This window comes from Lepidochelys kempii, chromosome 2 (assembly GCF_965140265.1).
Source record: "Lepidochelys kempii isolate rLepKem1 chromosome 2, rLepKem1.hap2, whole genome shotgun sequence".
Classification (NCBI taxonomy): Eukaryota; Metazoa; Chordata; order Testudines; family Cheloniidae; genus Lepidochelys; species Lepidochelys kempii.
Window position 1 is genome coordinate 39,743,094 of NC_133257.1, and position 13,908 is coordinate 39,757,001.

General features: G+C 38.2%; 1 protein-coding gene across 7 annotated transcripts in view; it reads right to left on the bottom strand.

Annotated features, from left to right (window-relative positions):
- VPS13B (vacuolar protein sorting 13 homolog B) overlaps window positions 1–13,908 on the bottom strand; it is a 921,287-nt gene that overhangs the window by 225,584 nt on the left and 681,795 nt on the right. For all 7 annotated transcript variants that reach the window (XM_073330465.1, XM_073330462.1, XM_073330464.1 and 4 more), the window contains exons 32-33: window positions 12,455–12,581; window positions 10,473–10,616 (exon numbers count right to left, since the gene is read on the bottom strand). In XM_073330465.1, the coding sequence (XP_073186566.1) occupies window positions 10,473–10,616; window positions 12,455–12,581 (271 nt within the window). The remainder of the gene's footprint in view (window positions 1–10,472; window positions 10,617–12,454; window positions 12,582–13,908) is intronic.

Sequence of the window (13,908 nt, forward strand, 5' to 3'; positions counted from 1 at the left end):
TCTGTACTTGGGTTACCACTGCACCCAGCTGAGATTTAATTCTTGGTGTGGGATTTTCAAAAATCACCTAAATGATTTAGGAGCACAAGTGTCATTGTCTTTCAATGGGACTTGTGCTCCTAAATCATTCAAATAGTTTCGTCTAATCCCACTATTAGTCTTTAAAATAGTTATTATATAGGCAGAGTCGTACAGATGAATGTGCATTTATGTATAAAACTTGTAGAAGCCTAAGAACTTCTGTTGTCAACATGTGAGACACATGTGCAATATCTACAGAACCTAATTCAAAACATCAAAAGAAATGTATTTTCTTTCCAGTGATTGGTGTCAGGCAGGTCACATCCCTTCATGATAGTGTACATCTGTTAGGTGTGAATTAATTTCAGTAGCATAGGTCCTCTTAATGAATGATTTGCCAAAATTGTGACAGAATCTGGATGATCACCTGCTTCCAATCTAGCCTAGCTCAAATGCAATCTCTTGAAAGACTTTTTCCACCTCTTCCCAAAAGGCACCCTAATTTACATGGCAAACAAAAGTAAATGAAAACATTAACTAGACTACAATTATAGTGAGAATTCAGAGATTACCTTGTTATCTTTGATATATTACAACGGTGCTAACCTTTCACAGCAAATACCTACAGCAAATACCTACAGCATCAAGCACCAACTGGGTAATGTCAATTTCTCCTCCCACAATTTTCAATTACATTTGATGTTATTGGCACAACACACTGGATACGTGTTGTCAAAGTGTAAAATGTATTTCTTAGAGATAATATCCATCCACGATAGAGTTACGTATTGTAGATGTTACTTAAAATAATATGAGAAACTATCCTAATGCACCAAATTAAAATGCACTGTTTTTTTCAAAATGGAAAAGAAACAGGAAAAAAGATGCGAGAACTTCAGGAGAGAGTCCATAACTCAACCTGACCCACTACTGACTCTGGCCCCTGAACAGGTGGATCCAAAAATCCAAACGCAACAGTAAATAGCCAGATACTATACATAATTAACAAAACTCCCTCAAGAAGATGGTAGAACCTAGTTTTTCATAAGAACGGCCATACTGGGCCAGATCAAAGGTCCATCCAGCCCAGTATCCTGTCTGCTGACACTGGGCAATACCAGGTGCCCCAGAAGGGAGTGAACCTAACAGGTAACGATCAAGTGATCTCTCTCCTGCCATCCATCTCCACCATCTGACAAACAGAGGCTAGGGACATCATTCCTTACCCATCCCGGCTAATAGCCATTAATGGACTTAACCTCCATGAATTTATCTAGTTCTCTTTTAAACCCTGTTATAGTCCTAGCCTTCACAACCTCCTCAGGCAAGGAGTTCCACAGGTTGACTGTGCACTGTGTGAAGAAGAACTTCCTTTTATTTGTTTTAAACCTGCTGCCCATTTCAATCCATGCAAGTATCCAGCATAAATTATTTCATAGCCAACATCTTGATCCATCTCTCCCTTCACTTCTCCTGCCATACCCAAACATGTCCCTTTCCTCTACTTATATTGGGAGGGTGGGTTTCTGGCAAAGGAGATGATGGAGCTGCCTATGCCAACTTAAATTTCCTCTAGATAGGAGGAACTCTCAAGTGGTAATCTGTGGCTGCTTTATGAGACACAAGAGAACTTGGTGAACGGGAGGATCCCATCCCAAATTCCCACTTGCAGTGGCAACCTTACCTACATAGTGCACAAACTGCAATATGTGTAATTACTAATACAGATGGAGAGTTTATATCAACAGAATGTTCCCAATATTGAACAAAAGATACAAGATCTCCCAGAACATTTGATGCAGTAATTAAATAGGAAAGGACACATCACCACCACATGGATATTAGGACTAATACATATACCGGCAAATGATTGATCTAAACCTTTTAATAAAACCAGATGATATAATAGCTATTTGCTTCAAATCCTGTAGCTGAATGTTCTGACTCTCTGCTGCTGAAAAATGTAACAGACAAAAGTAGATGAAATTGAAGAAATGAGCAAATCATTTAAAAAAAAAAGATTTCAGGACCATATCCTGCAATGAGCTCATGATGGGTAAACAGATCCTGTGCCCAAGCTGAGCTCTCCTTACTTAAATGTGGTTCTTTCTGGACCCAGAGGGACCCTCTTGGGTATTACACTGTTGAAACAAGAGTAAATTCTCAGGATAAGTTTGCCAAAGTTGCCAAGCAGTGTGCTATTCACGTCAGCGGTCAATGACACTTACCTAGGGATGGAGTGGATTCTCCATTACTTGAAGTCTTTAAATCATTAAAGACTGGATGTCTTTCTAAAAGATGTGCTCTAGCATAATCAGAAGTTATGGTCTTGTGATAGGAATCACTGGGCTTGTCTACACAGTGCTTTAGTCTGTCCTACAGGATTGTAGATAAGCCCACTATGTGAAATTCTGTGGCTGGTTTTATGCAGGAAATTAGACTAGATGATCACAATGGTCCCTTTTGGCTATGAATAATACAGGAGCATTCAAGTGGCATGGTAACGGAAGTGAGATTTATGGTCATAAATAGAACCTTTCTAGCTCTGTTTCAAAAGATTATCAAAGATAATTAAAAAGAGAAGAGAAAAGTTCCGCTCCATCTAAACTAATTAATACCAAAGAACACCTTCAGGCTTGATAAAAAAGATCAATTTCCTTCACTGTATTTTGTTATTTGAGCAGAAAGCTGAAGAATGTACACGATGATTAACATCCTTGGGGAACAAACAGGATAAGTTCTCTAATAATTTCACAGAACTAGTGCAATTCCACAAAATCAGAATTTCTCTAGTTTTTTATTTTTTAATTTCTGTTATAGAACAAATGTGCAAAATGAAAACATTGGGGAACTGTGTATGCATGTCAAGACTAAAGTAAGCCTACTGAAAGGCAAGATAGACACATATGGATTAGGCAATGAGAAGAAGACTGCAGAAGAATGGAAATTAGTGAGGGAAAAAATGGATTAGTAGATAGGGAGAAGGAAATTAGTTAAATTAGTTTTATGATTTAAAGTTTTTTGTCCAGGATGTGTCTAGAGTACATAGATCAAAGAGCACTGCCATCTTTGATTTCCTTAATGATGTGGTTCTTCCCTGCCCCCTTAAAATATGTTTTTTATTTCATTAAAAAGTATAAACATTTAACTTGCTCTTAAACACTGCTTTCAAAAAATAGACATATGTTATTCCTTACATATGGTACTTTTGTAAGTGGGTTTACTCTGATGATTACTTGATATTCATGAACAACGAACTAATTACTGCTGCTAAATCCACAGGCACCAGGCAGTCTTAATACACTCAAGCCCTATTTTATTCATTTAAAAAAAGATTTAGATGTTTAATAATTATTATCCTTCAGAGAATGAACATCACTAATTTTCACCTTACTTTGTCTTTGAAGGTAATATCTCACCTGTCCTGCAAATGGTTGCTTGAAATGCAGGTGAAGTGTATGGAATTTCTTGAACATTGAACACAGAAATTAGAGATCAAAAAGTTCTATTAGGATCATCTAATCAATTTCCTTGCAAGGGCAGGACCATCTCCTATAGTTTATTTTCAAGTGTTTGCTTCAGTCAAGTTTTAGATATCCTAAGTTATGATGTCTTCCATCACTTCCCTTTGGAGAAGTTTTCACAGCTTAATACATTGATTTCATAAATTTTACTCCTGATAGTCATCCTAAACAATCCCTTTCTTTTATTTCATGATATAACTCCTACTTCAAATCCATTCTACAACCCTAAATAATTCTCTTCTTTCCTTGGTGTTTACACCCTTCAAATATTTGCAGATTTATAGCCCCACTCTTCCCCCTTGTCACCTCTCAGCCAAACTATGCGTGTTTGACTCTAACATCTTTCCTCATAAATCAATTCCCAAATCCCCTAAACATTTATTTTTCTTTGAAATTCCAGTTTGTAAGATGCTTCAAAGGGCTCCCTGCTGGAGGAGGTTGCTTCATCCCCAGATAACAGGAGCAGATAGATGAGGCCCCCTTGCAGGTGAAAGAAACACAGGGGAGCTTCTAAATGGGGCTAGACAGGAGCAGAGCAAGAGACGCATTTTTTGGAGTCATGTTTCTCACTATGCTGGCATGTACCTCAGGCAGAGAAAAGCTGCGGCTCTGAAGGGGAGCAATGCACGAACAAGGAACAAAAAAGGTGGACAGAAGAATGTCCTACTAGCTGTGATTGACAGGTGTGGCCCTGCCTCTAAAGCTACAGAGCAAGAGATTAACCCTTTGTGGGAATGGGTCTTGGGTGTAAGAAGAGACTAAAAGCAATATTCCAGATACAGCTACAGGAGAGTCCTACAGAGAGGAGCCATTATCCCCCACTTCCAGAGTGTGATTTTTACATTTGCAGCACTAAACCGAATAGCCCTTTTTTGCTTCTACAGTTCATTGCAAACTCATGTCTGATTTATTGTTTGCTATTACCCTAGGACTCTTTTAGTATTATTGCTTTCCAAGTATCTCCCACTCACTGAATCTCTGCTTTGGATTATTTCATCTTGGAATTATTAGCATGCATTTAAACAAATTGACTACCATTGTTTTGTTTTCTGTCCATATTTTGAAACTCTCTAGATCCTTTAGTATTACTCCTAATCATCACCGGTGCTTACAACCATCCCAATACAGTATCACCCACAGTGTTCACTAACACGTTGTTAGCCCCCTTTCCTGAATAATTTATTAAGATAACATGTTAAATAAGATTAACTCTGGGAGCAGTATCTAATAGTTCAAGAGCCACCTGTTTCTCTAAATGCTTCTCCCTACCATAAGCATCACTTCCTGTTTTTAGTTACAGCCAGCTTGTGCTCATCCACATCCTTATCTTGGCAAGTTACTGGGAAATTAAAGAAACTGTAGGACAGAGGTTTGATGAAAATGAAACCCAATTTTCACTGCTGGTATGTACTAGCTCACCTCCACTAAAGTCAATCAGGTAGCATCAATAGTGTATTTGTCCTTTGTGAATAAGTATCAGCACTATACTTATGATACTGCAGCTCAAAACATCTCTCAGTCTCCCCAAGTAGCTTACATACACATTGAACAGGAGGGATGACAAGATGGAGCTGAAGTGGAACTCTATTCATTCAAACAAGATCATCCAGATGCGACAACACCTCAATAGTATCAAAAGATAATGATAAATTTAATTGAATCAGGTTGGCCACCTTAAGGTTTGTGTGATCATAGAAAGAAATCAGGAATCGATATAATCACTAAGGTCTCTATCCCATAATCATAGTTGAACCCAGACTAAAATACAATACACATATGTGGAATTGAGGTGTATCTGGAGATGGCCCATCACAACCTTCTTGATAACTTTTCCTAAAAAAGGAAGATGTTAAAATGTTTCTTGAAGAGGAATCTAAACACCATTCTTTAAGTGTGGCTGACCTGAACAATCCAGATGATCATCTTATTGTTACTGAGTACTCATATTGCAATAGTGCCAGAAGTAAGCAAAGAAACTTAAAAGAGAATGAGATGGAAACTCTGGGAATGCTTACTCAGAGTTGTTCCCATGCATAGGAGGCAGCATGGGAGAAAGCACAAAAATGTTTGTGGGAAAAGCAGACAAGCAAGCAATCCTTGCTGGTGTTATTGGCACAACAAACCCATCGGTTAGCCTCCCAATAAGAAATTAGATTTGACAGATAGGGTGGACATAAATGGTGGAAAGCCATAAAGGTGAAGACATTAAGCTTATATACAATGTGTGGAGAAAGGTGAGCCAGTGCAGTGAGACAATTCAAGGATGGTGGTATCAGAATAATGGACCGTCAAGATGAGCAGCTTTTCTACCGATGTGAGGAGGGAAAGGTTGGTGGCCCAAGGCCAGAGAGGAGATTTCAATTGTCAAGCTTGAATAAGAGCTGTGGCAATCTTCATCAATAATGAGATCAATGTTTATATCCTAGCTTTAATCAGTCCATCTCACAGGCCATAATATCTCAAGAACACCCAAAACTGTATGAAAGCCAACTAGCAAAGTATGAGTTCATCATTTGTAGTGGTGAAGCAGTGTTACTCCAGATAGATGAGATATGTTAAAAATCCTACCGAAATTAAGGTTTCTGCTAACCAAAACTTATTTACAAGCAGCGCATAAAGAGACTTGATCAAGATAATGAAAAAGGGGTCTGAATTGAATAAAGGTTTAAACATGGAAACCAAAGAAAGGAGGGAAGCTTGGGAATGAACATGTGAAGTCAATGTCATTGTCTAATAGCTGCCATATGAACAGGCTTGGCAGATTTCAATTTAAAAAAATAATTTTGACAGACAATATCGATCTCTGTTTTAAAACTTTTTCAATTTTTATCTATTTAAATGTTCATAATTGTAGGAAAATTTGGAGGGGTGATAGAAAATAGACAGGTTCAGACAGGTTTAATGACAGCAGATGCTGAGATGCAAAAAATGAAAGCTTTACAACCATTAAAACACAAATTGTCAACATCACATGTCAAAATATACTACGTTTATATCCTTAACTCAAACTCTACTAAGTTCTCTAGCAGCATTTTTCTTACTTTGCCTACCTGTACATTTTGATTATCATTGACAGAAATATTTTTTGTCAGTTTGTGTATGTATGGAGATATTCACTTATACTGACATTTACTGATAAAAATCTAATCTTTCTATGCCTACCCATGAATTAATTTAATTGCCAACACAAGACATTTTTCAGTCCAAAAGTTTAAATAAGCTTGCCTTATTCAAAACACCCTTGTGCCCTCAGTGTGAAGTGGAAGTTGAATGCCTCTGGCACTGTATGGATGTGTCCAGATAAACACATTTCTGGGAGATCTTAAGCATAACAGGGGAAGTAATAAGCCTGCCTTACTTTTGAATTTAGAAAAAATATTTGTTACTTAATACATCTGACAGTGCTGAAAAAAACATATTAAGAAATAAAGGGAGTTGCTAGTAGATATTAAACACTGCTCTGCAAGAATGGATTGATGTTAATCTTTCTCTTGTCTTTCCATTATACTTGCAGTGTTCCTTTTTCCATTTCCTGCTTCCAGGCCGACCAGTTCTTTCAACATACAGTAGACAAGAGACAGGCTCCAGGCTATCCATACAAAGTTTACGGTCAACTGGACATTGCATACTACAGGCAATCTCATTCCCACCAACCGTCAAAGTTCCATGATCTGCCCCTAAACAATTCCATTATGCAATATTTCTAGAAAGACCTTTAAGTATTCAAATCTTCACCTGGAGACCCTTGAAGAATTCACCACCCACAAGAAAAGCACCACTATACAGAGAAATCTGAAGTATTAAAACGTTTTATTACTATAGACTATGTTCTTGTATTCTTAGAAAATTTCAGTGTTCTAAGCCCTCAGTTGCAGGCTAATTTGTCAGCATAAATGTAAACTATCTTTGACAGGTTCTTAACAAAAACTCTGTCAGATGTGTTTCAAGCCAAGTCTTCCCATTGTGTTTAGCAGGGGATGAACAGGAGGTGAAACACTTACATTTCTTTTACAGGCCATAACCTCAAGAAATTCAAGGTATTCCCTCATCTCCTCCATTTTAGAGAATGCACAAATGCATATTTTATTAGTGACCTACGTTTATTACTTGGTTACATGTGACCTATCCAGGTGTCTCTGAAGAGAAACAAAATATGCTAAACAAGGAACATGAACTAAAAGTTTCCCAATTCCCTCATGCTGTGTATCATTAAAATGTGTGAAATGACAGACTTTCACCTGGTCCATTTCAACATTATATGCCTGCGGAGCTCTGAGTATTTCTTAAAGCAGCAGCATAAGGGCTTATCTTTGGTGTTGGAAATTTATCTGTGGACTCTCTCCAGAATAAAAATTACAACCAGAATGAATCATAATGTCTGTTATACAATCAAATACTTCTGTTTCTTTAAAAACCTGGGAGCTCACTGCCACGTTATCTTGTCTCAGATTTGAACGAGAGGCCTTATACATTGTCTATTGGAAGCAAAGCCAGGCTCACTATGAGGATCTCATACGTGGGCCCTTCCTCTGGGTCTCCCAGTGCATTATACACTATCTGCCTATTTAGCAGGTAAGCTCCTGAGGGCAGATACTGTCTCTTTTTCTGTGTTCTGTACAGTATCAAACACAGTCAGCACTTATATAAAGATAGGGTGAAATCTTCACTCCTGCTCTGCCCCTGTTATACCAGGTAAAAGGACTGAAGTGGCTTAAAGAGACTGTAAAAGCTTTGAAACTGGCTGGGAGAGAATTCCCTGGTTCACGAACTGTGTGAAACAACTGTAGAGTTGCCCTCTGAGGACTGTCAGGGAAGCTCTGGTATAAGGGGTGTGCAGGAGGCAGGACTGGGGGCTAAGCTGCAGCACAGATTCCAGGCAGCACTGTAGCTCATAGGGCAGTCCAGGGAGGCTGCTACAACTTAGATGGGCCCTCTGGGGAATGTGGGATAATTATAGCTGGATGCTTCTGCTAAAATGGTTAGCTGTCGAATCGTTAACAGTGTTGACATCTGAATTGTCATTTCTAGATTTCAGACTTAACTCATTGATATGAGCAGGGCAGTTCACATCCATCAACTATTACTTCACCCTCCGAAAACTCAAGAAGGCAACATGAGGTGAAAGGCATCTGGAGAAAAGGATTGAGGCACTGGTGTGAAGCTGGCTTTACTTTGTTATTTTAGAGAAAATAACTGGAGAAAAGAGTAATGGAAATAAAACATATCATTACCCTTCACTGTACTTATTCCAGATATAGTTTTACTATTTATGACATAACTAAGAATAATAACTTGAACTAGAAATGTTTTCCTTTATTAATTATCTACAGTGTATATGGAAGGAACTGATGAAGGACAAATGGGCACTTCTGGATATAGTGAAGAAAAAGCACTCTGAAATGATCTAGTAAGTGGCTTTTATTGCAGCAAGTTTGCATACTAAGCACTAATAGTGCAGGACTTCTGCACAGCACCAACTCAAAATTCAAGTTCTGGGCATCCGTTCAATGTTTATGATTCTGTGCATTCCACAGGGGATGGGAAAACAGTGCCCTGTAAGTTATTTATTGAAGATATTCCCATAGTATACCTACTTACAATTCTCATTTCCAAAAGAGGCTGTGGATCTGCAAAGTATCCAAAGAAGAGAAAGATACACTCTATTTCTTTTATTACATTGTTAATGTTTCAAAAGTGTAATGAAATAATGCCCCACCCCTTCCCCCGTCTCGGTGAGGGAGAGGGGACAGAGACTTAAGCTGGGATAGCCCCTAGGGTCCTGAGAGCAGGGGGGAAGGGAGGTGCAGGCTCAGCTGCTTCAGAGCACTTCCTCTTCCCCCCAGCTCAGAATGCATGTGGAGATTGTGCCTGGGCAGGGAGGGTAAGTACATGGAGGGCAGGAGAGATTTCTCCACCTCTCCCTACCACCCAATTGCTAGACTTTGAGAGGGAAACGGAGAATTGATTGTCTCATGCGTTCCCCTGCTACCGATGAAGCTCTTAGGACATGTAGCAGTCATTCTACTGGAGTTGCTGCGGCTGCCCGGCCTCATGCCGCCCTATAACTGAGGTATAATATGAGCTGTGTTACCAAGATGCTGTGGGTCTGATCAGATCTCCAATTTTGTGGATCGGGATTTTTTTCCAGGGGGCAAGGTGACTTGTTGGTCGGAGGCCTAGTTTTAATGAATAAGGACAGAATTTAAAAGTTCAAAATTTAGTAAGTGGGAAGTTTGTAATTTTGTTGCAACTTGTGACTGGTGTTCATTGCCAGTGTCAGGCTGATAGGGGCTGGCACCTTGAAGTAAACATGAATGAGAGACCCGGGTGATGGCTGGTGGACCCTATTAGTTGCAAAGAAGAAGGGGAGATGTTAAGTGTTCATAGACTGAGGTACCTTTTATGTGTATTCTCCTTTCTACTCGGAGGGGGAGTGCAAGATGATTCAAAGGTGGGCTGAATCCTAGAGGTTAGAGTGAAGGGGATCAACCCTGAATATTGGTTTGGCATGGAGGTTATTTAACACTGATTAAAGTAAATGAGTGGTATATCTTGGGGGCAGGGGGGACGTAGGTTGTTGAGTCTTCCATAAAAGTTAAACATTAATAACCTTAAAGCCTTCTGCCTTAAAATCCATCTTAAAATCCATGTGCCTTTCATCCTCCCATGTCTCCTGATCAATGTCCTCTCATGAGGAAGCTTTTACAAAGCCAGCCCACAGTGACTTCCTAAAGAGTATTTGTAATTAACAAAGCAGTAGGCACAGCTTAATTTTCAAAATAACAGTGGAGTACAGTATAAGTAAAGCTCGATAAACAATAACGTGTGTAATTCATTTACTTACACATTTTTTCTACCACCATACATAATGTAAATGTCTGATGTGAGCCACAGTAATTCTAAAAGAAAACAGGTTATATAACCTACCTCAGTAATCTTGTCGGAAGGCTCCAGTCCAACCAAATTGGCTTGTACTAGCTGCTGTAGAAGTTGTACTTGAGCTACGCTGAGGAAGAAGTCCAGGTTTGTGGTCAAATTCACCTCCAAAGAATGACCGCACACTAAAATCTCCTGTGGAGAAAAAAACATGTCAGATACTAGCTACAAGGCAGATAATTTACATTTTAAAGGTAACTATATCACAATTCTCTGCCATACCCAATTTAAGCCATTTATACAATGTTAACTGGGATGTTAAATCTATTTATCTCTTTTAGTAGCAAAGAATGGTGTGCCAGTAGTAAGACTTTTAATGAAGGTGTGTTTGATACCTTGATTTGCTTTCAACAGCATAAGTAACCATTAACACAAATCTTGTATGTAAAGTGTTTCATGTGTGAGGTTTTTTTTTCATTTCTTTGTAATATCAAACACTAAATTGTCAGATTTTTGTTTTTCATTTGCTTGGCAATGAACTACATTTCTTCTTCGCCTTGTCCTTCCAAGAAGATATACTTTTTTGGAATATAAGCTCAGCTCCATTTATAATGAAATCATATGTTGGAACTCAAAGATAACCAGCCTAATTGATTTCTCTTTGCCTGTAAACCACTGTTAATATCTTGGCAGAGTTAGCTGGATGACCACTATTTTACTGGTGTTATAACAAAACTAAAGCTCTTGACCATTGTTGGCAAATGATTCAGAGATGAACAACAGAACCAATCCAGGAGGTTTGCTTAATAAGCAGAAGCATTGCCCCTTCTCATGAAGGACATGTGAATAATGTTCACATTCTTGGTAATCTATAGTAGACCCCACCCTTCATCCTTAAGCGTCCCCTAAAGAATAGATTCAAAGAGAACCTGACTAGCCAAAACATTTAAATTCCTGAATGTGAGCAATAGTAATGTTCAAATGTTTCTTTTTGCTGAATCCTTTCCATGCATCTCAGCTATCTCCTGAATTTTCTTTTAATTTAAAACTCTCTCCTTCCCACACTTGTGATGGCACTCTACACGAAACACAAACTCACTGCAATCTTTCCCTCATGTAATTAATATCTGTTCCTTCTCCATCAACTTGCACCTGTTACAAATGTGCAAATATGATTTTCATTCCTAGGTTTTGCCCTTCCCAGGAGGTAGCTATTATGAAAAATCACTCCTGCTAGCTGGCAAACAATGACTGGCACCTCCCTCCAAATAATGTGTTTTAAATTCCCTACCCGGGTGCTAATGCCAAGAAATGAACCACAGTCTCTTGTGTGTAACAAGCTCCTCTAATGAGCTGACCCACAGACTGGTAAAAGTTACTGTTAAATCTTTCTAGTCAATTTGGAATATCCTGAGGTATCCCTATGACTCCTACTATGAAAAGTAGTATGCCTTTGGAAATCTGACTGTAGCACCCTGTTTATTTGATATTTGTAGAGATAATGTAGTTTTCCGGTTTGCTTTTATGGGGCCCATGAAAATAGTGTTTCTTAAATATTGCATTGGATCATGTCTTCTCAACTCTTTTAGTTATAAATCCTTTAAGAATTCTGCAGTGTGCCTACCATAAATCTGACCACTTCATATGTCTGATGTATCATGTTTCCCCTCCTTTCATCTGGTTTTTGACAAGAGATTGTAAGCTCTTAGGGACACAAACTATTTCTGGGTGTTTGTACAGCACCTAGCACAATGAGATCATAGTCATGATGAGGCCTTTGAGTGCTATCATAATGTAATTAAATAAAAATAACTGTTCAAACAATGCAAATAATAAACTATAACTGTGCCATAGTTAATTACCAAAATTACAGAAGCCATACGAACAGTTTAAAAAAATCTATTCCTTTTTCCGTAAACACACTATTTTAATATTGTTTAATATAATATTTTCTATGAAGATTAAAATTTTCTAAGGGAACAATAATGTACATGTTAAAAACTCAGTTATTTTTGTTTAAAATTTGTACTAACCTCTGTGTGCAAGTTTTCTGGTGAAATTACTTTTGTGAAAATGATTGCAGGAGCTGCAGTTATTCGCACTGTGAAATCTGTTAAAATTGGAGTTAAAATTGCTCTCCGTTCTTGATGCCGCCTTATGCTAAAAGAAAAAAAATGGAATATTATTAAAATAGATTGTAAGCTGCTTAGGACCACATCTTCCTGTGTTCTTCCTGTGTACAGGGCCTACCAAAATGGGGCCTCAATCCTGATTGGGGCCTTTGGTTGCTACCACAATACAAATAATAAATAATTATTAACAACAATGGTCTCAATCTGGCTGTCAGGCCATTAGCCCCATGGAAAGGACCATGGAAATCACTGGAGCTCAATGCAGTGTAAGAACCAGATGGCTCCAACTGCAGGATTAGGGCCAATAATTTATTTTAATTACCTCACAATTAAGACAAAATTGCACATTTTTCTAATGTTAACTATTAATATAGGGCACAAACCTATTGTGACCTCAATGTGTTTGAAACCAAAATATATCTAAACCTTTTACTCTGCAAGCAATCCACCAGTATACACACCATACAAAGATATGTATTATTGTTTTTTCCTTTTACTGAATTAATATGTTTAAAAATAAATCACTGTGAAGCAGTATAAGCCATACACATTTGACCTACAAAACACATAAAAATAATTTTCAAAATGTGTTAATGAATTTTATATTTAAATAGGTGTTCTTGTATATCCAACAAGACATTTACTTCATGAACAAAATACTTTATAATGAAACAGTTAAAGTTGCCACACACACAAGTGGCACAAAAAACACAAAATCAAGCCCATGAAAAGTTAAGCCATCTAACAATACAGAACCTCTACTCCACCATTCACACCTTACCATTACCATAAGTACTTTACACCATAGACCACACATAGATACCTAAATTCTGCCCCCATAGTAAAGCAATGCCAGCCTTCTAGCACCTCTTTCCATGATTGGATAAGCATGCTGTACATTAGCTCCTTCTAAACAGAATACTGACCTTCACTTTCCATGAATATTTGTGTCAACAAACCGGACACTTAAGTTATCTTCTGGTTATTTTTCACGGCTACCAAAATGCAAGTTGAAGGCATTTCCCTGTTTTGGAAGCATCTATCAATAGCCCTTGTTGACACAACATACCAAACTGGGATCTGTGTGTCAATTCAAATAAATTTGCCACAGAATGTTGTCTATAAGCACCTCCTATGCCATCCTTCCAATGAGGAAAGTTGAATGAGAAAAGCCCACAATGAAATCAGATGGCCCTCAGTCTCAATAAGATCATGGATAATGTGAGTCCTCTGGGTAGTATCTGGTTGAACCATTGCCTTGAGATCTGGTCATTGAGAGCATCAGCTAGAAGACAATCTACCTTTCTTACAAAGACAAGCTAATCACTGGGTTCCATAGAGGCAAACCCTGACAA